This window comes from Lepidochelys kempii, chromosome 15 (genome assembly GCF_965140265.1).
Source record: "Lepidochelys kempii isolate rLepKem1 chromosome 15, rLepKem1.hap2, whole genome shotgun sequence".
Classification (NCBI taxonomy): Eukaryota; Metazoa; Chordata; order Testudines; family Cheloniidae; genus Lepidochelys; species Lepidochelys kempii.
In genome coordinates, this window is record NC_133270.1 from 17,514,784 (window position 1) to 17,542,523 (window position 27,740).

Here is a 27,740-nt window from a genome sequence, read left to right on the forward strand (position 1 = left end):
TCCATTTTTCACCCACCCAGTTTGCCAAAACTTTCAGTTTTCTGCAACAGCTATACATATGAATTAATTTCGGAAAGACTCTCCATTATGTTAAGAAACATTGTGAGACAAGTATTTCAATGAGATCATTTAATTCCTCCCTCCTTAAAACCTGCACAATCCTAAAACTCAGCCCTGTCTTTAGCTACAAATCAGGTGAAGAAGTAGCCAAGATGTGTGTGCAACAGAAGAATAGTGTGTATGACTGGGGACTCTGTGTTTTGGGTATTTCTAAAGTGCCTATTACTATGGCACCTAAGAGTCTCACACTCACGTGTGTGGTAAAAAATATACTGGAAAATGTGTCTGCGATAAGATGTGGGGAAGAGGGAGCCTAGACGGAAAAAGGACAGATGATTACTAGGGTGAGGTTAGTGACAAGATGTTGAGAAAACACTGGGCAAACACAACGCGCGAGAGGGAGACGATCTAGAGATGGGAAAGGAAAAACAGGGAAGGGACACGTTGGAAAGAGAATGATCCCTGGGGGTGGCGCAGATAACACGTGGTGGGGAGTTGGCGGCACAAGCAGCAATGCTGCCTGCAGGCAAGTCTAGCCAAAGGCGTCTGGAGGCAGGTTTGGGGCAGGCCAGCCCCACAACAAAGAGCAAGGGTGTGGCAGGCTCGGCGAGAAGAGAAGCAGAGCAGCAGCTGCACACGCAGACGCCGCGACGCTCTCAGGGGAGCCAGGTCCGACAAGGGGTGAGGGAGGCGCTCGGTGGGCAAGCCGCAGGGACCGGCTGCCCGAGTAAGAAAGGGCCCGTGAAGAACCGGGGAGAAGCGCCTGGAGGCCCCGAGATCTGCGGGGGCCCTGGGGGCGGTTACCCCAGGCTGCTGCCCCGCCAGAGCCCGGCCGTTCATCCAGCAGGCCTGGAGGCAACGCTCCCCCTCCCGGCTTCCCCAGAGTCTCTCACCTGGGCGGCTCCCACTGCAGCGCCGGCTCCCCCCGGGCAGCGCAGGTGGCGAGGGGAGCGGCCCCGGCGCCCTCCGGCCGCCCGGCCTCCTGTCCAGCAAGCGGAGCAGCCAGCCTACCACGCCGATCACCGCGCAGGCGGCCAACAGCTCCCAGCCCGGCCAGCGGCCCCCGCCGGCCCCCCACAGGGAACCCCAGACCGACCCGGCCCACCGCTCCATCCCCGTTCCGTCTCAAGCCCAGGCCCAGGCCAAGCTCGGCCCACCCGCCTCACGCCAGATCCCGGGCACTCCCTTAACAAACGCCCTTTAGGGACGGTACCTCAGGCAGCCTCCCGGCTTCCGTCTCCTCCTCCTACCCCTCCCCCCCCCCGCCCCGCGCGGGCACCGCTATCGCGCCCGCCGCACCCCAGGGGGCCTTACAAGGACCCCACCCGCCAGATTAGGTCTGTGTTCTCCAGTGCCTGAGGGAAAAAACCAGATCTTTCCCCCCCCTTCACGGAGCTGCCTGACAGGAAATCATCTCCCCCTCCCGCCTGCACCTCCTGAGTCCTGCCCAAGTGCTTGACGGGAAAGCAGAGCGCACAATAATAAGCTGTCCAGGCTACTGCCTGACGGGAATTTAACAACGCACGGCCCCGCCGCCGCGTGGGAAAAAAACATGACGGGGCTCGCGTGGGCTGCGCCTGTCCGCCAGGTGCTTCAGAGAGAAGGGACGGGACCGGGCAGTTTCTCAAGCCGTCCATCACCTGTCGTCCAGGCCCAGCGTCTGGCAGTTCAGAGGCTTGGCGACACCCAGAGCTTGGAGCTGTAGCCCTGCCCGGCTTGGCTAACAGCCATGGGTGGACCTAGTTCCTTTCTGAACCCCGGAATCCTCTTGGCCTTCACAGGAACAAGTCCCACAGGCTGACGGCGGGTTGTGCGAAGTACTTCCTTCTGTTTGTTTTATACAGGCTGCCTAAAACAACAAGGAGTCCGGTGGCACCTTGAAGATGAACAGATTTATTTGGGCGTAAGCTTTCGTGGGTAAAAAAGAAACCCCACTTTTTCAGATGCATGGAGTGAAACCCCTGGTTCTTGTGTTATGTGAAGGGGGTAAATAACACCTCCTTATTCACTGTCTCTACATAATTCATGATTTTATAGCTCTCTATCATATTCTGCCTTAGTCATCGCTTTTCTAAGATGAGCAGTCCTAGTCTTTTTAATCTCTGTGGAAGCTGTTCCATATCCCTAATATTTTGTTGCCCTTTTCCAATTATATCTTTTTTGAGATGGGGTGTCCAGAACTGCACACAATATTCAAGATGTGGACATACTATGTATGTATTAGACTCACCCTTTCCCTTGCCTAAATTCTGCCCCCTGGCTTCCCCCCAGCCCTGTCAGCCTCAAAACATAGCAGGTTGAGTTGTAGGGGACAAAATAGGGGGTTTTCCTGCCAAATGTGAGTTGATTTGGACAAGTGTTTCATGGATTGTGTAGGATACAGTGATGCCTGGAGCTGCCCTCCTGGAATCTGTTTTGTAACTGGACACCATTAAATTAGGCGTGAATAAAGACTGGGAGTGGATGGGTCATTACACAAAGTAAAAACTATTTCCCCATGAAGAAAAGGAGTACTTGTGGCACTTTAGAGACTAACCAATTTATCTGAGCATAAGCTTTCGTGAGCTACAGCCCACTTCATCGGATCCCCATGCTAATTTTTCCCCTACTGTTACTCATACCTTCTTATCAACTGTTTGAAATGGGCCATCCTGATTATCACTACAAGTTTTTTTTTTCCCTGCTGATAATAGCCCACCTTAATCGATTAGTCTCGTTACTGTTGGTATGGCAACACCCATTTTTTCATGGTCTCTGTATATATATTTCCACTGCATGCATCCAGTGAAGTGGATTTTAGCCCACAAAAGCTTATGTCCAAATACATTTGTTAGTCTCTAAGGTGCCACAAGTACTCCTCGTTTTTGTTTTTGTTTTTTGCTGATACAGACTAACATGGCTACCACTCTGGAACTAGCATGGCTGTATCACACTTTGTTCTAACACTGATACTTTCATTATTTTAAGAACTTTCTGTTAAAATCTTTAGAAAGATTTTTTCCAGTTTTATTTTGTACTGTCATTCTGAAGATTTGTCACTCAGTTAACAAAATTTGGTCCTTGTGGAAGTGGTGTAGTCCAGCCCTTGATAATGTTCAGCTAAGGCTGCCATGAGTCTCTGCCAGATTAGCAGCTAGATCCCAAAGAACTTGGGAATCCATAACACCATAGGTGTTGGACTAGGGGTGATGCGGCACCCCCTGGCTTGAAGTGGTTTCCATTATAGACATAGTTTACAGTTTGGTTCAATGGCTTTCACCACCCCCACTATAACATTTGTTCCAGCATCCCTGAGTAACACCACAAAAAAGTTATGCAGATAAACAATTTAACTTTATTTTTAAAAATAGTCAAAAGAAACAGCACTAATCGTGACTCAGCCATTTAAAAATGAGCAGATGGGTGAAGAAGCCCTGTATTTCAGCAAAATTATTACTTTTATGAAAAAGTATTCCTTTATCCAGTTACTACATTTATAGTATATTCAGAATCTGACCACCCGCCCTTCTGTAGTTCTCAAGATGCATGTTATATTTGGAACCAGACCAGGTCTTGTTTCAGAAAATACTGCGGTGGGTGTCCCCTGGGGCATAGGTAGCTTTCTCAGCTGCCCACTGCTCTTCCACTAGTTTTAGAAGCCCTACTCTGCTTCAGTGATTGTTTCCATGCCAACAACGTACTTGAGCTAGATAAAACAGAAAATGTAAACAAATTGTGCCCAAAAGAGCTTACTCTCTAAGACAGGCACAAGACTGGATACTGCATGAAACTCAGAAAAGGGTCTAACATACAGCTTGTTGTTTTATTAAGTATCATAAAAGCAGCAAGGCAGTAGGAGGAACTTGAAAAAAAAAAAAGGTTGGAGCTGGCTGTGGACAATGTATTGGTAATGGTGGACTCCTAGGGACATGGGGTTACTTTTGGCTTATGTCTCAGAGTTTACTTGACCTGCTAGTTGGTGGAGTTCACTTTGCAGGTAATGGGCTACCAGATGAATTGATAAACTTCCCTGGAGTCTGGTTGTCTCCTGACCACTCAGTGGTGTCTGGCTCTGATTGAGTTTATAGTTCTACAGTTGTTTTTAGTTTGCTCTTCTTAGATAGAAAGTAAATTTGTGTTTTTTCAGCTATCCTTTCGCTAAAATAAAACTACCATTTTAAAAGTCTCCACCCACTTCAGAGGGCAGTAACCCTCTAAGAGCCAATCACCGAACCAAGGTTTTTCTGCTGGAGGCAAGGCTGAATTTTAACCCACTTCATGACATTGCTCTCTAGCTTGGTCTCCCATATATAAATCTGAAATACAGATAGCTTGGACCAGATGCCTCTCTGAGGTGTCAGAGTGCCTTGGAGTGTGCATCATTAGTAGAGTCATGGGAAAGTGAGCCAAAGGGGAAAAAACAGAAAAGGGGTGAGAGGGGTGAAGACAGATTAATTAAATTTAGATTCCCTTTCCTACCAGCTAATTTTAACATACATCTAATTAAAAATTTTAAGCACCTGGCAGAGAAATGTAGAAAATAAGTTTTCGTTTTCTAGGGCAATGTTTCATCATGAAAGCTGATTTTTTTACTATCAATTATTTTTGTACTATAAATTGTCTACTCTAAACTACACCCACTGTTTGGTCCTGTCTGTGTTACAGAAGTGATGTGCTAGGAAAAAATCTTGTAACAAAGTTTTTAATTAAATGTATGGTTCTGTCTGCAATGTGGACAGATCATGAATCAAAGTATTCTTTGAGAGCCATTCAAAATTATTTTAGTAAACGTAACTGTTGTCCACTGTGAATAGTACACCATTTAAAAAAAAGTGATGTTAAGCTTCATTCACGCTGGCCAGCACAGCTGTAAGACCTGTAATCATATTAAAAACATTATTGTAGGACAATTTCAGTCCAGTCAGTTAATGATAGGACCTGTATGGACAAGGCACGTACAGCATATCTACCTTGAGAGTTTATAGGGATTGTACAGGTATGACTGTACAATAAACCAGCCAGCGTGTGCAACTTCAAATGAGAAGCCTTCAGAGGTTGACAATGTCCCTTTAACGTATACTGTTTAATGCTGAAAGCAAGGTACAGTCATTTATTAGTTTCTTTTGCTTTCAAATTTCTGAATTTAAATTAAAATCATGATGACATTTCCCCACTGTTTAGTTTTGTACATTTGACTTCAAATGTAGATGCACCCCACTTATCTTTCATCATTCCTGACATGTTCAGCACACGCTCAATAAATTAAATATAATGGAAACATAATTACAATGAATCTTAAAACATTTAAACTATTGATTGTAAAGTAATATACAATATTTCTTTAAAAAAAAAAGATCTTTTTAAAAAGTTTCTGTACAGCATCTTTAGAATTTTATATATAAAAAAGTTTACTGAAAAATGTGTACTTATTTCACGATCAAAGTAAAAACATGAAACCCTTTACCAAAAATAGTTTATTGCACAAAAAAGTTTTAAAGATTTCCTATGCACATCTTAATTTTTTTAATTACATGCTTTGTAAGGTCATAATCATTAGTTGTACATAGTATAACTCCTCCCTCCCCTGGGTTATCCACTCAGAAACTTTGTGAAATGACAATGTTTTTATAAATACAATTGAATTAGACAGATGACTGAAAATCACGTATAAAACATGACAGCATTTCTTTTACAATATTTAGAATGTTTCCCTCCCCAAGAAATCTCTGCATCTGTAACAGGGACAAGGCTGCTCCTAAGTGAGAAGGTCCCACATGACTGGATTGATACATGTTTTATTGGGAATTAAACGTCATCATATCCTACCTGGCTAGCGTTAATGGTTACTCTGGGCTGTGTCTGCTTTCATAATGAAAACACTGCACCCATAAAAAAGGCGTCTGGTCACTGGGGGTATGACATGCAAGAATTCACACCTCACTTCCAAAATTAAGATAAACATACATCACCAATTTGTGCATCTATTAAACCAATAGTGAATTTGCCATCTTTTAATCAAATTTATATTGACCAGATTAATCACCATCAATGCACTCTGTGGGATAGCTTAATTGCAGTTAAACACTCACAACACTGAATCTCAATTCTATGAGGAGAAATTTGCAATACATGAATGTATATGCCCTAGATAGAATTTCCATTCTGGGCACTATACTGTACTCCTTACACACATGAAACACCCACAGATTTCAATAGGGGTACTGCCTGAGTGAAGAGTATGGGATCAGACTCTTTTCAAAAGAAGAGGAAGGACTGAGTTGACCACCTAATGTGGTACACAAAAACTTCCAAGTAACCTGGAAGACAATGGAATTAAACTTCATGCAAAATGCAACACCAGAGACTAACTCTAGAAGCATCCTTCCAACATAGTTTTAAACATACAACTGGGAAAGGTTCTTCAAAAAAAAATACATGGTTTTGAAAAATAATGCAGCAGACTTTACCACCTTATCACTTCATAAATTTTTCACAATACAGCAACATTTATTTCTCTTTCATCATTAAAACTTGGCTGGGGAAGTAGCAACTACTAGGAGTGAGGAAACATACACAGAAATTACATTCTATTGCAGTGCAAAACCACAGCAAAAATAGATCCCTTTGAGATTATTCCTTTAATTTCTAAAAGCACACCAATGTTAATGAGGCACCAATTTTCTTCTTAATTATTTGTCAGTGCTCTTATACATGCAGGGGGGACCAGGGTTTTTATTCCCACTCCTAGTTGGCCTGAGAAACAAGAGATCTGGGAATGCTGTGGAGACATTATGCTGAACCCCAGGGTGGAAGGAAGAACCTTTTAAAAAACACAATCACCACCTCTCTGAATTAAGGAATAAGATTGAAGGGCTCTAAAGTGAAGGCTTGAATCTGTAATGTGCTGAGCATCTCCTAGGACATGCTGACTTCCCTCAACTCCTGCTGACTTCATTAGGAGAAGGATGTCCTCAGCACTTCATAGGATTTAGCACCCTCAAGTGTCATCCACCCCTTTTAGGTCCAGAGGATGGGTTTTGTTTTTGTTTTGTAAAGGGTGGTGAATATAAATTAAAGGAACAAGAAGTGTGATATCTTAAGAGTCTAAAAAAGGAAACTGGGTACCCTCAGAGACAGGTGGGTGGAGTAAAGGAGAATTCAATTTTCACATAACAAATGTACAGAGCCATCCCTGGTGAATGGGGCGACTGCTCCAGGCCCTGCGCTTTGAGGGCCCCACAGGCTGGCGCGATTGGCCGGCACAGTCAGTCCCGGAAGAGACAGATTTGTCACTTCTGCCCCAGGCCCCACACCTCCATAAGGATGGCCCTACTTGTGTATCTCACAACTTAACATAATTATCTCTTTTCTTAAGAGGAAAACTATACACTTAAGGTACGTTGCTCTATTGTCTTTTAGCAGTCATAAGAAAGATGCAGCACTGCCCTGAAAAAGGGTGCATTATGATAACTAGTACAATACAAATCTCAGATAAATGCTTTGGCTGTACAAATGATGCCAAACTTACAAATTAAAACATAATGGATTCTTAACCTGTAGATAATGCATTTTGTCACACAGAACAGTAATATTAAACCTGCACAAATGGTATTTTACTTAAAAACCTGAACATTTGATACATTTTTTTGCACTGAATATATTAGTTATGTAGTTTTAACTTGATCAATTAACAAGACAGTATTTTTATTTTTTCCTCTTAGAGCACAATATACAGGTAGCTTAAAGGACATGAACAGCAGCAAAATTACTCCGTACCATTTACTCTGTAAAATAAGACTTAAGTAGTATATAAATATTAGCACATCTGGGCGAGTCAGTAAAGCTTTTTTTTTAAAACAGTTCAGTAACCCTACATGATTGGCAACTAAGGCCACATTAAACCATTCCTTCCCTCTCAAACCTGAAATCCTTGACTTTTAACTTTAATATCAGTCCTTCATATTTTAATTTTAGCCAAAAAAAAAAAAAAAAAAAAGAAAGGTATAATCCAATACTGGAGTTTCACAGTCAGTTTAGACAGTACAAACTATTCAGCAGGATTAGAGCTTGAGTAAAAGAGATTTAGAGAACTACAATTTTACATAGAAGGTAAATTTGTTTGTTTTAAAATAAAGATATTGCAAAAGAGCAGCCCTCTCAAAGAAAAGAGATAACTGCCTTTCTAGAAAAAGATGGATTTTGACCATCTGCAGAACAGAGATAACAATGATAACGTGTCTCAGTAAATGCAAAACCTAAGTAACAAACAATCCTTATCTCACGAGAACCTCATCAGTTTTTTTCAGTAAATTAATCTACTGGTATTGATTGGTCAAAAAATCCAAACTACAGCGCATGCAACTGTCCCTATTTTCTATATCTTTCAACAAAAACAAAAAAGTACATGTCTGTATGTGAGCATCCACTGATTCCTCTAGATGCAAGTTTGTCATGTGGCAAAGTGCGATTCAGACTGTAGAGTAGGCAAAACAAAGCATCCGTGTTACCTCTAGAGGAATGAGGAAGGGATGACCTGTCCCCGCACTGTCAACAGGACAGGGATGTGATCAAAGGAGAAATGAATCTAAGGCCACTGCTTCAGCCATCTTGCATTAGACTGAGCAGGGTGCCTCTGCAAGGAAGGCTGCAGTAGTGCCAAAGCTCCCATGCATGAACAATGTGCACCTATTTGGGAGGCAGGATGAGAAAAGGGAAACAAAATTAAAGCTGATGCAAATAAAAATATAGGCATATCATTTTGTCTTTAAAAAGATACAAATAAAATAGTTACATTTGTAAAATCTCTGGTTTTTTGGGTTAGTTTCCCTAAGGACTATGTACAATGTTTTCCAACAGCAAACTTAAATGTCAAACATTAAAACAATGGCAGTAACAAAAACACCCATGTCAATCTTAATTTACTGTATAAGCATATTAAAACAGACACTCCAGGTCAGATGATTATTATTTATATACATACCCTGAACCAGGGATGTCTACTTCAGAAATTAACTAAAAAGGTGCAAAAAAAGCATTTGTGCAGTGAAACAAAGCTCCCTACTGGCCTGAGAATGCAAGAGGGAAATCAGGCACTCCAGAAAATGTCCTGGGCAAACATTGCCAAAGAAAGTTACTGGTCTGCACTGACCAACTTTTATAGTCGATTTCTTTTACTACAGGGCAATCGTGCTTGCCATAACTAGAGACAGGCTTGAACCAAAATCTGAAATCCAGACACCTACAGCCTGAACTCAAGAGGGTGGAGGTTTTGGATTCAGATTCCCAAGCCTGACCCAGTGCCTATGGCTGGAACTGGAAAAAGTCTTACTTTTCTAGATATGATGTGGATGCAGCCCAAAATGGTGGAAAATTTGAGATAATCTGATGTTGCAAGATTACAGTGATCCCTTAACTAAATTAAACAAATCCAGATCCAGAATCTAACACTATCTTCTTGGCCTATCTCTAATAATAATTCAGATTTTTTTTAATCCTTCCTCTGAATTTCTGCCTATGCGCATAAATGGGCCAAATTTATCATCTGTCCCCAACATGGATTTACCTAATTCAGTGAGGTGAGGGATGGTTTCATATGAAACCTTAATACAGCATGGTCCGCAGTGAATGTTTTGCTGATTCCTTGAAACCATTCATTTGCTCTGCTTTTGCCTTTAACAAAGAAATCCACTGAAACAAATAAATAATGGTAGATTCTTGTACACGCTTAAAGCAGTTGTGATGAAAAACAACGGTCATTGTTTCAATGCTTCTTTGTCACCAGCATTGTGATTCTGTTCTTTTATGTCCACAGCAGGAATTTCCTGCTCGCCTGATGCTGTTGCAGGACAGGTAGAAGTAAGGTCCATTAATTGCCCTTCAATCAGAGTCCATGAAGACATCGATTCATGTACTGTTATGGTGTGTTCCTCCATCTGACGCTGAAGACTGTCCATTTCTTGCCTTTTGAAAATGGTGCGAGAGAAAGCGGAAGTATCATCAGTTGAAAGTTAGTCTCACAGGGAAAAAAAAGGCATGATTAAACACTGACTAAATCATTTCTGAGGTTTGATATCTACCCAAAATTACCTGAAGCATAATGGAAACACAATGCACTTATGTATGGGAGAACTGAGAGCCGGTCTACATTGAAAACTTACAATGGCATAGCTAATGTATCAGGGATGTGGATTTTTCACAGCCCCGTGAGACATGAAGTTAAGCCAGCCTAACCCCTGGTGTAGACAACGCTAGGTCAACAGAAGAATTTTCCCATCAACCTAGCTACTACCCTCTCAGGGAGGTAGATTAACTTCAGTGATGGGAGAACATCCCTCCTGTTGCTGTAGTGACACTGAAGCACTACAGCAGTGCAGCTGAAGTGTAGACATAGCCTAAGTCTCCAAGAAACTGAGGATTCTTAATCCCTGGGCTGGGAGCAACATGGAGAGGATACACTTAGTCCAAAGGGAGAGGGCAACATTGCAGTGTGCTCTTTTCCATACATCCCCCTGGTCAGGCATGAAGCAGAACTGTAGCCTCAGTGGAAGCATTTAACCCTCCCAAGCAGCTAAATGACAGCAACTTGGATGTAGATTTTACTAACATACTGATATGCTAGAGAGCAAATAATGCTATAAAGTGGAAGAAGAAGGGGAAGAAAGCAATACAGAATAAGGAACAGACAAAAACCTTAGCACACACAATCAACCTGCCGTCCCAGAATCTACTTTGGATAGGGAGGGAGTGTAGCTCTCTTAGCAATACAGCTCACTTGGGAGTTTTGTAGGGTGAGATATGAAAACTGCTACAAAAATGAAAATGTTTAACAAACATTCTATAGCAGACAGGAATCCAGGCAGCACATCAAAGAGAAAACTAACGCAAGGGTCACCTTCCAGATACAGACTAGTGGCAGACTTTTAAGAATATTTTTAATATTAAATAACATGTGGTTTAAAAAAAAAGTGTCATACTTTAGTTGGCGGAGACAGCTGTTCAGGTTTTTCAAAGGCTCCTTGCTCACAGCTGTTGGTGGTTTCAAGAGCTCTTCTAGCAGTGCGGCAGGTACTGGACAGTCAGGAATCTTCACTGGAGTCACAGGATTTGAAGAATTAGTCTCTCCCTTCAGTTCCTTCTTCTGTTTAAAGGAAAAACAAAAAAACCCAAACAGAAACGGAATAAAACATGTTCCCTGACATCACTCTTACCACATAGGAACAGTGTTAAATCCTGCTCCATATCCACATACTTGCATAATGGTCAGAGTTCAGAGGATAATAGAAGATTACTCACAGAGTAGACTCAGCTACATAACAGACTGAATCAGTCTAGTTTGTCAGTCATACTTGTGAGTAAACAAATATATTCTAGACAGGTAGGTGAGGTGGAGTCAAAGGTTCTTCAGTTCTATATACTAGATAAGAGGGATAGTCTCTAGTCAAGATCTCATACTATTAAGGGACCGATGAATAGGCAACTGAGACAGTATGACATTCAATTAATTGCCCTGGTCCTCTGTGGTAAGTTTAACTATACGGGGGGGTTGGGGGGGGGAAGAATGTTACTCAAGAGGCCAGTTCAGACAAAATACTGGCATAGGTCAAGGAAATCCTTTTGGACATTTTGGGTTACACTGAAGGGCACTGATTCTCAAACTGTAATCAGTGGATCACCAGTGACCTGCAGAACCCTTCCTGCTGTTCTCAAGGTGAAATATTTTGATAATCAAGTACTGGGAGATGGAAAGGGGAGTTGGTCCATGAAAGATTCTCTTACTAAGTAGTCAGCAGAAGAAAAAAAGAGAGAGACTCACTGCTAGAGTACCTTTCTTTATAAGTACTAAATATGAGAACTAGTGAAGAAGCCATTAACTGTTGAAAATATGAGTGAAAGAGACCAGAAAGGACTTGGACAGACTGCATAAGCAGGTGCCCTTTTAAGGGCTTATCTAAAGGAGTGAAGATTTGCCCACCGTTTATTATTTCTCTCTCTCCTTTTTTGGTTTGTTGCACTGAATCAACATGTGAATGCAATATGATGCTTCAATACACAGAAAGAAAGATATTCTGTTGAAAGATAAGTGAACTCCCTGTTTACAAACCAGCAAATCCCCCAGGAATACTGTTTATAAAATAAGAAAACCACAGATCCCCACGTGTAATTCTGACATTATTTTAAAATTAATTGGGAACAAAGTTTTCTGTAGCATAACTTCATGAGAACCCTGATATAATCAAAGTATTTTTCCTACTTAAATACCTTCTTCATCTTGCCATGCTTCAGGTCAGTCTTCAGCTGCTGATTCTGCTGCAGCAGTGTCTTCATGCTGTTCTTCAATTCAGTCACTTTAGCCTGAAGCATGAACTTGTCCTTCTGAGTCATTGACAGATCTTCCCGCACCATTTCCAACTCGGTCTTGATATTCTAAAGAATGAAAAATTAACCATTAAAGAAGCTTAAAAACAGTGTGAGGGAAACTGTCTAAAGTGGAAAATTCCAGCTTATTAGTACAGTGTTCATATTTTAACTGCTAAAAACCATTAAATTGCAAGCTGAATGACTCTCGCAGTTTTATATATTCTACTAGTTTAAATATTTCAACTACTTGCTAAATTCTGAAGTCAGATGCCAGTGTGGGATATGCCACTAATATAAGCCAGAAACATTTAATTCAGTGTATTACCTTCTGAAAGAGTATTGTAGGACAACCTATTTAAACGACATATTCTTGCTCCTTCTTGCAGTGACAGATACTGGCATCATTTAAACCATTATGTACAAGTCCTACAGTACCTATTCCTATCAAGTCATTTGTTTGATAATTCACCAGTGCAAGGTTTCTTGAAGTTTCTTGAAGTGAAGTTTAGATTTAGATTTTGTAAAAAGTAAGTTTTGACAAGACCCAAAAGAAATGTTTCCATCATTTCTTTAATTTCAATAGTAACTACCACCCCTCCATCTCACTCCATTGCTATTATTTGCCAACTGGGCACAGCAGCATTGTGTTCATGCAGAAGAACCAGAAAGTGAAGCTAATTAGAAACACATGACTAGCCTATGCTGCTTGTCCAAGCTTGTTTCAGTACAAAAAGCAAACACAATAATGAAATGGAAACTGATAAATCTCAAAAAGTCTCTCAGTTTTAATCATCTACAGTTTTATATGTAACGCTGGTACAGTACTTTGCTTTTTAACCTTACAGTATCCCTCTAAGTATCTCCTCCCCAATTGTAGATTTACTCTTCAATGAAAACACCTGTCTATCAGAGTCATACAGGCCAGTTCAAGTACCTGTAATACTAGCTGTATTCCTTCTAACTCCTTTTGACTGCGTTGCTCAGTCATGTCCAACTGCTGCTTCAGCGTTTGGATTTCTCTCTCCTTCTGTGCCACCTCCCATTTGAGGTCTTCAACCTACAGAGAGAGGAAAAAAAAAAACCACCTTAAAATTCATTACAGGAGCAATCAATCATAAATTTGATGAGTATTTTAATTGTTACTTATTTGCCGTAAACATCTCCCACTTTTTAGACTGCTGATTAAAAGAAAATCATGCAAAAATTGTTCAGGTGAGATGTGAATTAAACCTTCTGTTTCATGCTCCTGAATAAGACATATTCAGTATGGGAGTAAGGAATTAACTAGAAGCTTTTACCTCTTGGTTTTCCACAGGCTGTTTGCTAAGTTGTTCATCCAGCTGTTTCTGTAGAAGCTGGAGTTGAGACCGGGCTTCTGCCAACTCTTGCTGGAACTGTGATACTTCTTGAGAATGTTTCCCATCCTCAACCCTAGAACGGAAGTGGCAGAAAACCTCAAATTGCCATTATCTGTATTTTTATCTCTTTATAATATAACAGATATGGCTAATAAAATGAAATATTTAACAGTACGTGATATAGATCATCAGCTTGAGGCACAAAATAGTCTAGGATTTATAAAATTAGCAGCAAAGTCTGGTGAACTATTTCTTTGACAAGCTTTGTCTATATGCTCACCCCTGGATTTTAGCCAAAAGACAGAATTTCAGTAAGATAGATATATTGATATATAGCTACATACTTCTTGACATATGTCTTGATGGCTGATAATATTTCATACGAAGGGAAAGCTGTTAGTAGGATATTTTAAAAGAAGCAGTTCCCATATTGATCCATTCTGGCATTGATGTCAGTGTTATCTGCAGGACTGAGGCTGTGAGATGACAAGTTAATTCTATGGTGGAGGGAGGAATAAGGCCTGGTCTACCCACAGTTTTTGTACTGGTATATCTATTTCAGCTGGGGTGTGATTTCTTACCAAAATAGTTATACGGGTACAATTCTTAATGTGGTCACAGTTATACCTGTATAAAAGTGCTTATACTGGCATAGCTTATTACCCTTCTCATACTGGAATAAACTATTCCATCCACAGTGGATGGAACTATACTGGTATAGTTAAAGAAGTACAACGTGTGTTTAGACAAAGCCTTAAATTATTTGACATTAAAAAAAAAAAAAAAAAAAAAAAGCATCATTCCAAAAAGCTCAAAATCCTGTAAGCAGCTTCATTGAGGTCTTGTACTTCAAATTTTCACATCCTGCATTCTGAAGACACTGGAACATGATGGAATAACCAGTATGTTCAGCAGCAAGCAGCCAGTTCAAATTTCCACATAACAAAACAAATTGGTATATACCATAAAAGTAGATAGTCAGCTGAAGCTTCATTTGCTTATCAAGGTCATCCTGCAATTAAGGTCTCAGGGATATGGAAAAGGGAAGTGCAACAGAGTCAAGATATTGAGAAGAGTGTTAACCTCATCTAGTATATGAGGCAGGGTTCATCTGTATCAAAACTGTAAGAAGTGCAGGTGAGATGGTCTGAAGAAAGTGTATCCCAGATACAGTACAAGAATCATGAGACAGAAAATAGAAGTGTTTTTGCAAGCAGTGCACACTTGTGGCAAGTGATAAGACTCAGACAGGACTAATTCCACACGGACCAGAGGACCAAAACCAAAAATTCAAATACGTAAGTTGTTCTTAGATTTCTTAATAGATTGCAACCATTTTATTCACCTTGTTCTAAGAAACTTAGTGTTTAGTATATGTTATTGTATACTTACTGTAGTTTGTCCGCTTCAGCCTGAAGGGCTTGGACAAGCAGTTCTTTGGCTTGGAGCTCTTTCTTAATTTCACTCAGCTCAAGAACAGCAGCTCTATAATGACGACGGTTATGTGCCGCATCTACTTTGGCTGCCGCAACCTACAGATGCAAAATAGACAGCTTTTCTTCATCTGACCAGTATTATAGGATTATTAAAAGGTAGAGATGATACACGGGTGAGACACGCACACATAAAGCAGAATTTACTACTTATTCAATATTTTGTATTTAAATCACTTATGAAGTAATAAAGCAGAATCTGAGCCCTTACCTGCTCTTTCAGGTTATTAACTTTTGACTTTTCTCTTTCTAAGGCAGTCTGTAAGGCTTGAATAAGTTGTTTCATTTGCTGATCCTCCTCCTCTTTATGCTTTAGGACTGCTTGAACCTATGGTATCACAAAACCAGAGGTTCAGTGGCAGAACACAGGGTCTGTGCACAACGTGCAGAAATTTTGGGGCACAGGGGTGGGGGAAGAAGGGGAAAAAAAGGCAGTAGTGCCTAGTCTGACCAGAGAGCTATTGTTCATTTGCATGTAGTTTTGTGTAAGACATGAAGTGTCAACTGTTTTTTAAAAAATGAAGGTTTAGGGTTTATAAAAGGCTGGCTTTGAATAAAATATCATCCCTGGTTTTAGGTATAATTTTAATCATTCATTCACACACCTTGGGTCAACTTCCTCCCCCTACCTGCACCTTGAGCTGGGTGCACTGTAGAAACATGCCTTATCTAGTGAGGTGATCAGAGCCACTCCTTGCACAACTTGCATGGCCTTGAGAGTCTAATGATGCTTTTAAGTGGACTCCCTCGGGTGGAAGAACTGTTGTCATGATAGAGTCTCAAGGGCACTGGGGAATGAGGAAAACATGAGAATTCTCTAAGTTCCAACAGAGATGGAGGAAGAGTATCTTCCTCTCTACCTCTGCCCCAACTCCCCCGTTGGAGGTGGTGGTGAATTACAAATGCAGAGTTATTTAACTTTCAGAATTCAATACAGTAGGGTGCAAACAGGACCTGCTTTTCAGAAACAAAAAATGCCACAAAACCTTCCAAAGGAAGTAACATGAAATTTATTAGGCTCGTGGGTCTTTTCTGCTTTTCTGCACATTTTAAAGATCCCATGGCACCTATGAAAGAGCAAGAGTTTGCCTGAGAATCCTTGGCAAAAACTTCCCCTCCCATTACTGCTATTCACTCTCACTGCACACTGCCATCTCACCCCTGAAATGGCTATATTTCAGTAATGGTGAATGTAGATTGGAGATGGGGGGGAAGGTGCTATATTGACATAAATATTAAAATAAGTAAGAGCATCAACAGTGATATCAGATCTTTATGTGATACAAGATATATGTTAACAAGAGCTGTATTAAATTTGTTGCTTTCACTCTTGGAAATTTTTGTTAATGTTTTCATTGAGAAAGTTCATAATTTAACCCAGTGGAAATTTTTTTTATGACACGTCTCTCATACCTATATTATTATTCTAATGTAAGCTACATGAGACCTGGACCTGGAGAAAGCACATCATTTCTTTAAACACGTGTTTTGAATGAAAATCTACAGACATAATCAAGTCCCTGTACCTTCTGCAATCAGAAGAATGTTAGCCTTCTCTTCTAAAAATGTCACATCAAAATGTCAAATGCTTTGAATACCTGGAGATTCAGCTGTACCAGGTCTGCCTCTCTCTTTGCTAGTGCTGTTTCTAGGATGTTGTTGTGCTCCCGCAAAGCAGTGTTAGACTGACCAAGACCAGTGAGCTTCCCTCGTTCATGTTCCAGTTCGAGGGCCAACTTCTTGTTTATTTCTTCTAAACGTTTTATCTTCCTCCTGAAACCTCTAGATTCCTGAAGCTGCAACCAAAAAATAAATAAATAAAATCACAATATTATTGTCGTAAGAAGTTGTGAGGTAGACTCATCAAACATGATGATTGCTTTGTGCATAAGATGTTAGAAAAATTCTCCAACTTTCACAATGGATGCTTCTAAAATTTAGTTCAACCAGATTCTTATTCTGATTTTCTTTGCAAGATTAAAATGCTGGCTAGAAGTAGAGGGCACAAGTACTGTCCACAGGAGATGAAAAGAAGGGATGTGCTACTGATGGTAGAGAAGTCAGTACTGCATATTTCTAGTGCCACCTTAGAGTTTCAAAAGTGAATTAATGGGAGTCCTGGGTACTCAGCATCTCTTGACCAGGCTTAGTTGGTCTCTTTTATGTAGGAGCTTCTTTTCTTTCACCCCAACGCTTTTTTCCCTGTATTATAAGTAGGGGGTCCATGTTTGTCATGGAGGTGGTGGCTCCGCGACCTCCGTAGCAGCCAGCGTGGCTGACCCTAGGGCTGCCCAAGCAGCTGGCTTCGGGGCTAGCTGCTCAGTGGCCCCAGGGACAGCCACACCAGCCGCTGCTGGAGTGGCTCTGCAGCCAGTCGCTGGGGGGTGGCCCTGCAATCAGCCGCACCGATTGCAGCTGGAGCGGCCCTGGGGCCAGCTGCACTGGCTGCTGGTCGGGCAGCTGGCCCCAGGAATGCCTGAGCAGCAGCCAGTGCGGCTGGCCCTGTGGCCTGCCTGAGCAGTGGTCTATGGGGCGGCCGGAGCAGCTGCTGCCGCTGGCCCCAACACCAATTAGCAGTGCCCCCCCACTCCGGGGTGGTCCCCGAGCAATGGCCTCTGGGGTGCCCCCCCAGCAGCACCCCTCTCCCCACCCAAGATTTAGTTAGGAGTATTTATAATATAAGTCAAGGACAGGTCATGGGCCGTGAATTTTTGTTTATTGTCTGTGACCTGTCCATGACTTTTACTAAAAATACCCGTGACTAAATAATAGCATTAATGATAAGGGCCCAATAAAGTCATGAGGAGTTGGCAGCTTGCAGCAAAATTAGCTGTGGCAGACGCAATCTTCCCTTTGTAAGATTATAACATACTTTCATTTGATTTGAACAGTTCAGTCCCAAATCTTCTTTTGCCCCCTGGGTTGTACACTGAACCTCCCTGTCTGCAAGGAAAGCGCAGGCAATTACCTCATCCTCAAGTTCTATCACTTTTTCCCGGTACTCCTCAAGCTCCTGGCTGGTGAGTGAAATTACTTCATGCAGCTCTTTCTCCAACATCATCTTACTGTGGCTAACAGCCTGCAGCTCTGTCTCCAGAGCGTGAATCCTTTCCTAAAGACAAAGACATCAGAAGCCTAGTTAGTAAAACACTTGTTTTGCAGAAGCAATTGTTCTTTTTTTAAACAAGTCTATTCCTCCAATAGGTATAGATTTAAAGTGCTTATTATGTTTACTGGACAATATTTTGGGTCAGAAAAAACAACTTACTACATTTAACAGATTATTTTGCTAAAAAGGAAATTACTCTTTTAATGAATATATTTATATTGCATCATAGGTGCAATATACCGTATATACTCGTTCATTAGCCCGTTCGTTTATAAGCCGATCCCCCAAGATGGATAGGAAAAATAGTAAAAACTGCATGACCCTTTCATAAGCCAACCCTATATTTCAGGGGTCGGCAAACTTTGGCTCCCGGCCCCTTAGGATAAGCCGCTGGCTGGGAACGGCGAACAGCAGCCACAGGGAGTTGAGGGGCTCCATGCCTGCAGATGCTCCAGGTAAACAAAACGACCATGTATTAGATACTCAATTCAATGACTTCACAGAGTTTAAAAATCATCAAATTTTGGTGTAGACCTGTTTATAAGCCGACCCTCACTCTTTGATGCGTCACTTTTTTACCAAAAATATTCGGTGTATGAAATCATATAAAAAAGTCACATCTCTGCCCTGAGAAGCTTGCCTTCTTTCACTGACAGACATAATATATACAATAAGAGAACAGAATTCTTCACACAACTTCAAAAAAAGAGCTTTAGCATCTGAAATCTATGTGGAAATAGTTGGATTTAAGGAGGGATTTGAAGGAGGACAGAGTGTTTGGTGCAGGCAAAGGAGAAACTATTAGTTAATAAGTAAAAAAGGCTTCATTATATTTCAGTATAAAAAGAAAATACTGAAAACCTGTGCTTAAACAGGAACATTAACAGGAATTCAGGGCTACGGCTGACATTCCTTCTGAAGTGAAGCTATAACTGGGGGTTGGCTGTTTATTTTACTCATATATTTGGAGATTGCCAAAACATTTTCCTTATTTTTGATAAGGAAATTCACAGTTTGAGACACTGGCACATGGTCTATAGGTCTGGAAACTGGCAGTATCTTCACAATATTTAAGTAATACTTTACTGCAGAAGTGGTTTTCTTTAAAATAATAAATCAAGGCACACATGAAGTGAATTCCCCAGTGACTGATACGTAGCATATAGAATCTTTACTGCAGATTTAAATGCATGTTAAAGGGCAAGCTTCTAGTTTATTTTAGTTTGAAAGGCACCATAGTTATTAACTTTTTAAGTCCTGAAAGGAGATTTCACAGCTGGCTACAGGAATGAAGCTTTGTTGTTGGTATAAAGTATACAGATACACAGAAAAACTTGCAGTGATTTCAGTAGAAGGTAAAACCCTGTAAAATACAATCCTGCCCAAAGATGATCATCTCATTACCAAAATTTTTCTCTATATGATAAATGAACCTATAGGTAAGGCCATGTCTTTAAGTATTTAGTAGTAATGCAAGATAATCCTATCTCTCTACTAACAAAGTTACAGGACATCATCCTACATGGGAAGCCTGGTTATTTCCTCCATCAGCAATTTGTGCTTTTAGTTTGCTCAGCTCCACTTCAGAAGATTCCTTTGCGGTGAGGGCTTCCTGCAGCCGGCGGCTAAGGATGCCAACTGCATTCTCATAGGCTTTGTGTTTTGCCTTCATCTCTTTCTGTGCACTGGTCAGATCTGACCCCAGACGCTTCATTTTTTGTTTCTGTTCGGTGATGGCCCTAGAATGAGAAAGCACAAAGAGAACTGCCTGAAAACTGTAATGAACAATTAAACTTTTAGATTTACAAAACTCTATTGAGAGGTCATAGCAAACAACCATAACAGGACGCTGATTCCCAAAGAAGCTATTGATTCCCAAAGTTACACAAAATCAAATATACTGATAAAAGAACCACTAAAGCTTTTGCTTAGCACATAAACCATGTTTTTCAAATATTAAGGGGACAATACCAAGTTGTTTACTCTACAAAATTAGTATATTAATTGCAGAAAGCCATTTTCTGATTCGATAGTTAGTCCTTGGTGACGTCACAGTTCTTGTGCATCAGCAACAAGAGAGTGCATGACTTGGGCAGCATTGCTGGAGATGCCTATAAATGAAATGGAAAACTACTCCTGAGTTTACCTTCTAACATGACAGCCTCTCTTTGTATGTCAAACTCACTTTTGTGTAGGTCTGCACTGTACTTTTACAGTGGTGGAGCCTATATTACTGCTCCCCTTCTCCTTCCCAACATCCATTTACATGTCTTCTTCCATCCCATTCCCATCACATCTACAGCCACAGTAACAATATTTGTGGTGTTCAATTTAGTGTTTATGAAAGGTGGCATTGTTAAAAAATAAGATTTATTAATGTTAACATCTGTGTAGTAACTGTTTTGATATATACCAATTGCAAAAAGCCACTTTTGGTGAGCAACAGTTTGCTATTGGTACAATTTCAGGTGCCTTTGGCCTCATGCCACACTCCACAAAGCTTGGTAATAAAGAGGAATGGTCAGAGGAGTGGTCTGTGAACCTGAAACTCACGAGTTCCTGTCCTACCAACAACTTGTGTGCCCAGGCTACACTGAGGCACAGAAGTTAAGTAGTTTATCCAGCTGTAAAATGGAAACACACTGTCCTACAAGGGTAGAGGAAAAAACTAAACAGTAATTTTTGTACAGCACACTGAAGACAAGAAGCACAATAAGAATAGCGAGTGCTACTGTTATTCTGGCTGTGTAAAAAGCTGACTTACTTTTTGGCTTCCTCTTGCATTTGTTCTACCTGTAGTTTTAGTACCTCATTCGTCTCAGCAAGAGATGTCATTTGTTCTTTATCAATCTGCAAAGACTTGAGGGGGAAAAAAGATGAGGGAGGAAGGAGAAAATACGGTAAGCACAAAAGAAATCCTCATGCCAGTTTGCTATATACACACACACACAGAGTGTATCAGAATGGTAAAAACAGGACTACTTTTGTATATTTTTGTATATTTTGTATATATTTTGTATATATTTGGCAACCAGTTTATGGTAAGGTTTAGTTTAATGAATCAACAACAAAGTAATGTGGTAATTTTCAAAACTATTTCCTTTTCTGTATACGAGGATTGGGGGTGAGAGGGGAAGGATGTTTCCTTCCATGTACAAAACAGTCTCCGTTCCCATCCCTTTTTAATTCTATTTTAATTCGAGTCACCATCCTGACATCTACAGACTGGGCAGTAGTCCCCTTGGCATATGCTAATACAAGTCCTTAAGGTGAAAGATTGTTGTTGAGCAAAATAAGACACTTGCACTTCTTGACAACTTTGGGAGCCAAGAATGTTGCCTCCACAGCACTCCTATACCATACCTGCAGCTAATTCTTCACTCTATTACTGGTATAAAATCAGTACAACTCCACTGACTTCAATATGTGTTTATACAGTACCAATACATAGCAATACATCATCATTCAGTTTAACCATCAAAAGTAAGTAACATACAACTGCCTTCAATACATATTTGATAACCTTAGTTTAAAAGGTTACTGCTACCTGCAACACCTCAATAATTAATAGGATTAGCTGCAGCTCAAATGTGTGTTATCCTTGAGATAGCTGCACTAGATTTCCTCCTCACCTGTAGCTGTATCTCCATGTCATCCCGTTCTTTTTGCACTGATTGGAGATGGCTTTCTAACTCCACCATCTGCTGGTGAACCTGGGATACTTCCTTCTGAAGTCTTGAACGTTCAACATCAATGGATTGCTTTTCGCCATGAATTTTCAGTAGCTCCCGTTTTAATTCTTTCACTTCTGAGTCCAGCCTCTTCTTTGTAGATTTCAGTTCACTAATCAGCTGGTCCTTTGAACTTGCATCTCTTCGATAAGCTTCCACCATTACCTAGTGCACATATCAGAATCAGAGAGATATCCACCAGGGCACAATTTCTAAAACAGTTGTTGGACTAATAGGCAAGCAAATGGTACCACTCAACGGTGCCACTATAGGGGACATCTGAAGTCCTGGTACATCTTTAGTTTAAAATTAGAATCATATTCTATATCATTCCAAACAAGATTTGGAGGAAAAATTATTTCTTTTAAATTAAAATTCCCCATGCCAACAGAATTTCATACAGTTGCATTAAATTTAAGATACTTGAAAAGTTACCCAATTTTTTTGAATAAAAATGAATATTGTTGAAAAAGTGGTCACCTAGTACAAATTAACTAGAGAAATCTTAACATATTGTAGGCCAAATGAAGTCCATGTGGAAAACTTCCCAGACTTTAATGGGAACATGATTTGGCCTAAGTGTCTGCTTTTATGTCAATTACAGTTTAAAAAAAAAAATCAATGTATAACCTACAGAAATATACCTCACACACAAACATTTATAATAAATTGTGTCACAACATTCCTTCTATTTGCTATAATGACCTGCAAGTTAAATAATACCATTGTCATTAGGAAGTAAGATGCCATTAACCTATTAGTACATGCCTTCCCTGCAACACACAATCTTTGCTCGTTTTTAATACAATATTGAAATGGCTATGTATACCCACCTTTTGTTGTAGGTACTGCTCCTTTACTTTTTGGGTCTGTTTCTTCAGGCTGGCACTTTCTTGTTGCAGATTTTCCACCTATTAGAGAAAAATGCAGACATGTTGCCTTACTTGGATTATAAATTCTCTGGGCAGGAACTGTCTTTTTGTTATGTATATGCATAGTGCTTAGACAAACCAGGGCCCTGATCCTGACTGTAGCATCAGAAACTACCGTAATGCAAATAATAAATTGTTTTATACCTAAATAGTTGAGACAGATTCAGAATGTTAATCTTCCCAAAGCCACCATCAAGGATGCAGCATCTCCCATTATCTGGGCATGCATGTTTTAGGATACATCAGGCTCTATATAGTGTATCTAGATGACACCGATTCAAGTTTACATGCTCAAGTTAAATCAAAATAAATAGCAGGTGCTTCATAATTTATAGAGCTACAAAAATGTTTTCATACTGCATGTACCAGCAGAGGTACTTTGGACTTCTGTGACCAATACTCTAGAATCCTCCTCCCTACCTTCAATGTGAAATCTTTGCTGGGTCCCATAAGAACATAAGAACGGCCATACTGGGTCAGACTAAAGGTCCATCTAGCCCAGTATCCTGTCTTCTGAAAGTGCCCAGTGCCAGGTGCTTCAGAGGGAATGAACTGAACAGGTAATCATCAAGTGATCCATCCCCTGCTGCCCATTCCCAGCTTCTGGCAAACAGATGCTAGGGACACCATCCCTGTCCATGCTGGCTAATAGCCATTGATGGACCTATCCTCCATGAACTTATCTAGTTCTTTGCTGAACATGTCCCAGTGCAAGCCTCCACTAGAAAAGTAGATGCTCTACCTTGCTCTCAAGTTTGGGATGCTCTACACAAACTGTAGGTCCAAACTTACTTATGAGAATCGAGTTTTGTTTAGTTGAAGTTCCATTGTGGGTTAGAACACACACAACAGAACCTTAGTAGACAGCAAACCTATCTGGTAAACTGGTACATGAAAAAAACAAGTCTGGGAACCACTTTCAGCATATACTAATGGACAAATATGAGATCTGGTATGCTTTAAGTTAGGAAACAGCTATTAATTCTTCCAAAAGGAGTGCCCACAGAGAATCTAACCTTACTGTATGCATAAGAACATTTTCTTTGCTGAGATTGCCTCATGAACACAGTGCACTAAAAATACTATTTCCAAAAAGTGTACTTTATACAAAAAGTTATAATATAAATCTATTCATTTTGAAAATTGATATCAGACATGAATCTGTGTTTCTTGGCAAAGAACAAATATTGTTTATTAAATCCTGAAGATGCAAGAATAACTCAGTTGCACATCACAAACTTTATGAATCCAGAAGCACAGACACAGATATAAAATAATAATAGGAACATTCCACTGATATAAACAGAATAAATGAGCAATATTCACTATTGGGGAACAGTCATAAAACAGCTAGATTTATTTTCATTCTCTAGATCTTAAAGTTTATGTGCACGTGATACTAAACACCATTGGTCTGCAATGCTCCAGTCATATATTTGGCTCTATCACAAGCCTGTGTCAACACTTACATCTGTTACTTGCAAAAGAATAATTTTAGAAATTCGTTACCTGGCTTGACTTTATAGCTATTTCTTGTCTCAATTGCGCCAAGATTTCTGATGCCGCCTCAGTACTTTCACCTAAGCATTTTGCTCCTTCGTCGAGTTCTTCTTTGCTCGCTTTTGCTGCCTGCAGAGCTACCTCTAGGACAATCTTTTCATTCTGCAAATATTGGATCGTGTCATCCTTGGAAATAATATCACCTTGGAATTCCTCTAACCTGGCCACCAGCTCATCATATTGAGTCTGTAGGTCATTTAGGGACTGTTCTTTGGTGTGCAATGTTTCTTGGGTTATGGTGAGCTGCTTCATGAGCGCTAGATGCTCCTGCTGTAAAGATTCAAGATGCAGATCTCGCTGATGCAGAGTCAATTTCACCTGAAGAAAAAAATAGTTTTTAAAAGATTTAATCCATCTCAGATGAATTTTAAACTACAAAATCCACTTTTATTTAGGAATGTACTTTTAAAAAAAAATTAAAATAACCTAGTATCTCTGAGGGACTAATAGAAAATAACTGTAAAGAAAGCAGAAGGCAATCTTATGTTTCATTGATTCTCTCTATTCACAGTGTTGATTATATTGAGGCCATTCTGTGCAACTACAGAGCATACATTGATCAGGCTGACAATCCTAGAAGACTACATGTTTTACTTTATGACCTTTTTAATTTTTATTTTAAATTAAGTGTTCAGTGTGCATATAAACACGTTAGCTTCTGCTTAAAATACCATTACCCTTAGACATCCTTTTTGGTCATAACATTGAGCTCTATCACGCACCAGACCCTCATTCCATTCCCCTGCACATCATCATCAAATGAAATCCTTTACGAAACACTGGTGTAAAGTGATGCTGCACTCAGGAAAATGACTATCTAAAAGGACAACTTCTAACAACAGAGATGCACTCCCTGTGTGTATGCAGAACCATTATCTGCAGAATTCACTAGAACATCTAACTTTTACTATTATTTAATTCTTTTGGCACTGCAGAACTACAATCACCGAGAGACGAAGCTCAATTCTATTCTAGTTCACACATCAAAAGAATAGCTAACTCTGCTCCGAATTGCCAAATCTTTATTATTGTTAAGGATGCACAAGAAAGAAATATAATGGTTTAACTTTCTGATCCCAGGTAGAATTTGAAGGACTGGTGGGTAGAAGTGGACTCTTTTTACAAGTAACTGAGCAAGTTTGAGCTGCAATTCAATGACACACACAACATGCTTATCTTTCCATGCCATTTTTAGAGTAATCTTTCAGCACTTTAAACATCGCTAACTGAAAATCCATGTATTAGTCTTTCAGCTTAAGTGTTCTCCAGGAAGTCCTTGGGACACTATCCAGTAATCAAGTCTACCTGTTCCAGTTCTTGTTCCAGTGCTGCTGCAGAATCAGCCATTTTCTGCAGTTCTTCTCGCTCATCCTCAAACTCCTCCAGCCTTCTCTGCAGATCCTCTTCCACCAAGGTTTTAGCCTCCTGGATCTGTACAAATGCAGCTTCTTGATCTAACATGTCAGCCTGCACAGAAAAAACAGGAAGTATTTACAAAGGAATTAGGAAAATGGTAAAAATATCAGATGAAATGGATTAAAAAAAAAAGTCAGAAAAAATATTGGAGAACAAAATAGTAAAACATTATTCAGTTCTTTGTATTACACTCCTGGCCCTCAGTGAAGTTATCCACTCAATATTTGAAGATTACTGGGCTTCTAGGACACACCCATTGAAATGACTAGTGTGCATCTTGCACATTCATAAGAGACTGAATTCTGGCTAAGTGCTTTTCATTTTTTAAAAATTGATAAGCTACTACAGAAGGGAAGACCAAACATTTCTGCAGTCCCAGCATAAAATTTTCAAAAGAACTTCAGTGATTTAAGTCCCATTGAATCTCAGTGAGATTCGGAGTTAGGTTCCGAAGTCATTTCTGAAAACAGGATTTAGGAGTGTAAATTACCTAGGAATTTTTGAAAATTTTATTAATCTTTTCTGCTAGAGGACAGGAAAGATAAGCCTGGGGCATGAGAGATTTTCACAGAGAGCCCTTTAAGGATATGACCAATTTCGGTTAAGTTCCCCACCCCTCTATTTAAAATAACAATAATTATTAATCTGCAATAACAAATACAAATCTTTGCCACCAGCCTTTGTTTTTGGATGAAATTCTTGACCTATTAACCAACACTAAAATGAGTAAGGTGTTTTAGATCAGCCACAATATTAACTGGGTTTCCCAATATTTAGTAATATCAGAGTGCAAGAATGAGGATTCAAGTCTCAGTAGAATTTATCTGCTGCAAATAATCCAGAGCCACATCCCTCGCATGTATATTGTTTACAACAGGGTGGCCAAAGTGTGGCTCATTAAGTTTTCCAACATATCTTATGGCTGGGCTAATCTCAACTGTAAAATTAGGGCCTCAGACTCCAGGTCCCAGTCTGTAATGCTCCATTTTACTTTAATCAAAGGGGGCTACATTTAAGCCTGTCAACAGGGTCTCTTTATGGTAGGTAAGTTTGTGACCTACAGAGGCTGACAGTTTCCTTTTTAACTAGCAAGATTCTTCATGTGGTTTTAAAATTTGGAGAAGCAACACTTGCCTTCTGGGGATGTAAATTTGAAAAGGCTCTTTGATCATGTAAGATATACACCAATTGAATGTACTCATAGTGAAGTCATTTCTACCAGTGTAAATACCTTCTTCCTGAATCTGAAAATATGGTGATCACTAAACTGGAATATAAAACTTGAACAACAGAACACAATTCAGACAGGCCACCTACAACCTTACCTCAATATTTTGCAGCTGTGTTGCAATACGTTCCTTTTCTTTGATGGATCTGTGCTGGGTCTCTGTTAGCTGATGGGACAATGACACGTTCTCTAATTTGAGGTGCTCCAACATACCTGCTTGGGTCATTTGCCCAGCCTGCAGGAAGGAAAAGTCAATACAAATACTCAAAACGTGGGTGGACAATGAAAATGCTCCAGAGAAGAGGACTCAGTCTACCTGAGCCTTAGCTGTCACCTAATGGCTTTACAGAGCTACATCCATGAGAAAGTTTAATAAGCTTTTCAGAAAGTGCATTGGTTAAGTTTATGCCTCAGTGTTAGACAGGAAGTAACACCTAAGGATGACAGGTAAAAGGGACAGAGCTAATCATGCACCTTACATAAATACAGAAACGAGACTGGGCCCTCCTTAAAAGTC

At 40.2% G+C, this 27,740-nt stretch overlaps 2 protein-coding genes and 1 long non-coding RNA gene across 8 annotated transcripts in view; 1 reads left to right on the plus strand and 2 right to left on the minus strand.

Annotated features, from left to right (window-relative positions):
- The window catches only part of ANKLE2 (ankyrin repeat and LEM domain containing 2), a 31,696-nt gene extending 30,372 nt beyond the window's left edge, over positions 1-1,324 (minus strand). For 2 of the 3 annotated variants that reach the window (XM_073312451.1, XM_073312452.1), the window contains exon 1: positions 954-1,267. In XM_073312451.1, the coding sequence (XP_073168552.1) occupies positions 954-1,173 (220 nt within the window). In that variant the 5' untranslated portion in view covers positions 1,174-1,267. The other variant, XM_073312454.1, reaches the window with a different exon arrangement.
- Positions 521-6,831, plus strand: LOC140898542 (uncharacterized). The gene is made up of 2 exons (XR_012155014.1): positions 521-729; positions 1,905-6,831. It is a non-coding gene; the product is annotated as an uncharacterized lncRNA (long non-coding RNA).
- The window catches only part of GOLGA3 (golgin A3), a 38,349-nt gene continuing 16,104 nt past the window's right edge, over positions 5,496-27,740 (minus strand). For 2 of the 4 annotated variants that reach the window (XM_073312450.1, XM_073312448.1), the window contains exons 9-24: positions 27,321-27,458; positions 25,885-26,046; positions 24,529-24,897; positions 22,921-22,998; positions 21,989-22,252; positions 21,121-21,215; positions 19,879-20,095; positions 18,216-18,359; positions 16,846-17,043; positions 15,459-15,575; positions 15,147-15,286; positions 13,695-13,827; positions 13,331-13,453; positions 12,298-12,462; positions 11,013-11,176; positions 5,496-9,999 (exon numbers count right to left, since the gene is read on the minus strand). In XM_073312450.1, the coding sequence (XP_073168551.1) occupies positions 9,792-9,999; positions 11,013-11,176; positions 12,298-12,462; positions 13,331-13,453; positions 13,695-13,827; positions 15,147-15,286; positions 15,459-15,575; positions 16,846-17,043; positions 18,216-18,359; positions 19,879-20,095; positions 21,121-21,215; positions 21,989-22,252; positions 22,921-22,998; positions 24,529-24,897; positions 25,885-26,046; positions 27,321-27,458 (2,715 nt within the window). In that variant the 3' untranslated portion in view covers positions 5,496-9,791. The remainder of the gene's footprint in view (positions 10,000-11,012; positions 11,177-12,297; positions 12,463-13,330; positions 13,454-13,694; positions 13,828-15,146; positions 15,287-15,458; positions 15,576-16,845; positions 17,044-18,215; positions 18,360-19,878; positions 20,096-21,120; positions 21,216-21,988; positions 22,253-22,920; positions 22,999-24,528; positions 24,898-25,884; positions 26,047-27,320; positions 27,459-27,740) is intronic. The other 2 variants (XR_012155013.1, XM_073312449.1) reach the window with 2 other exon arrangements.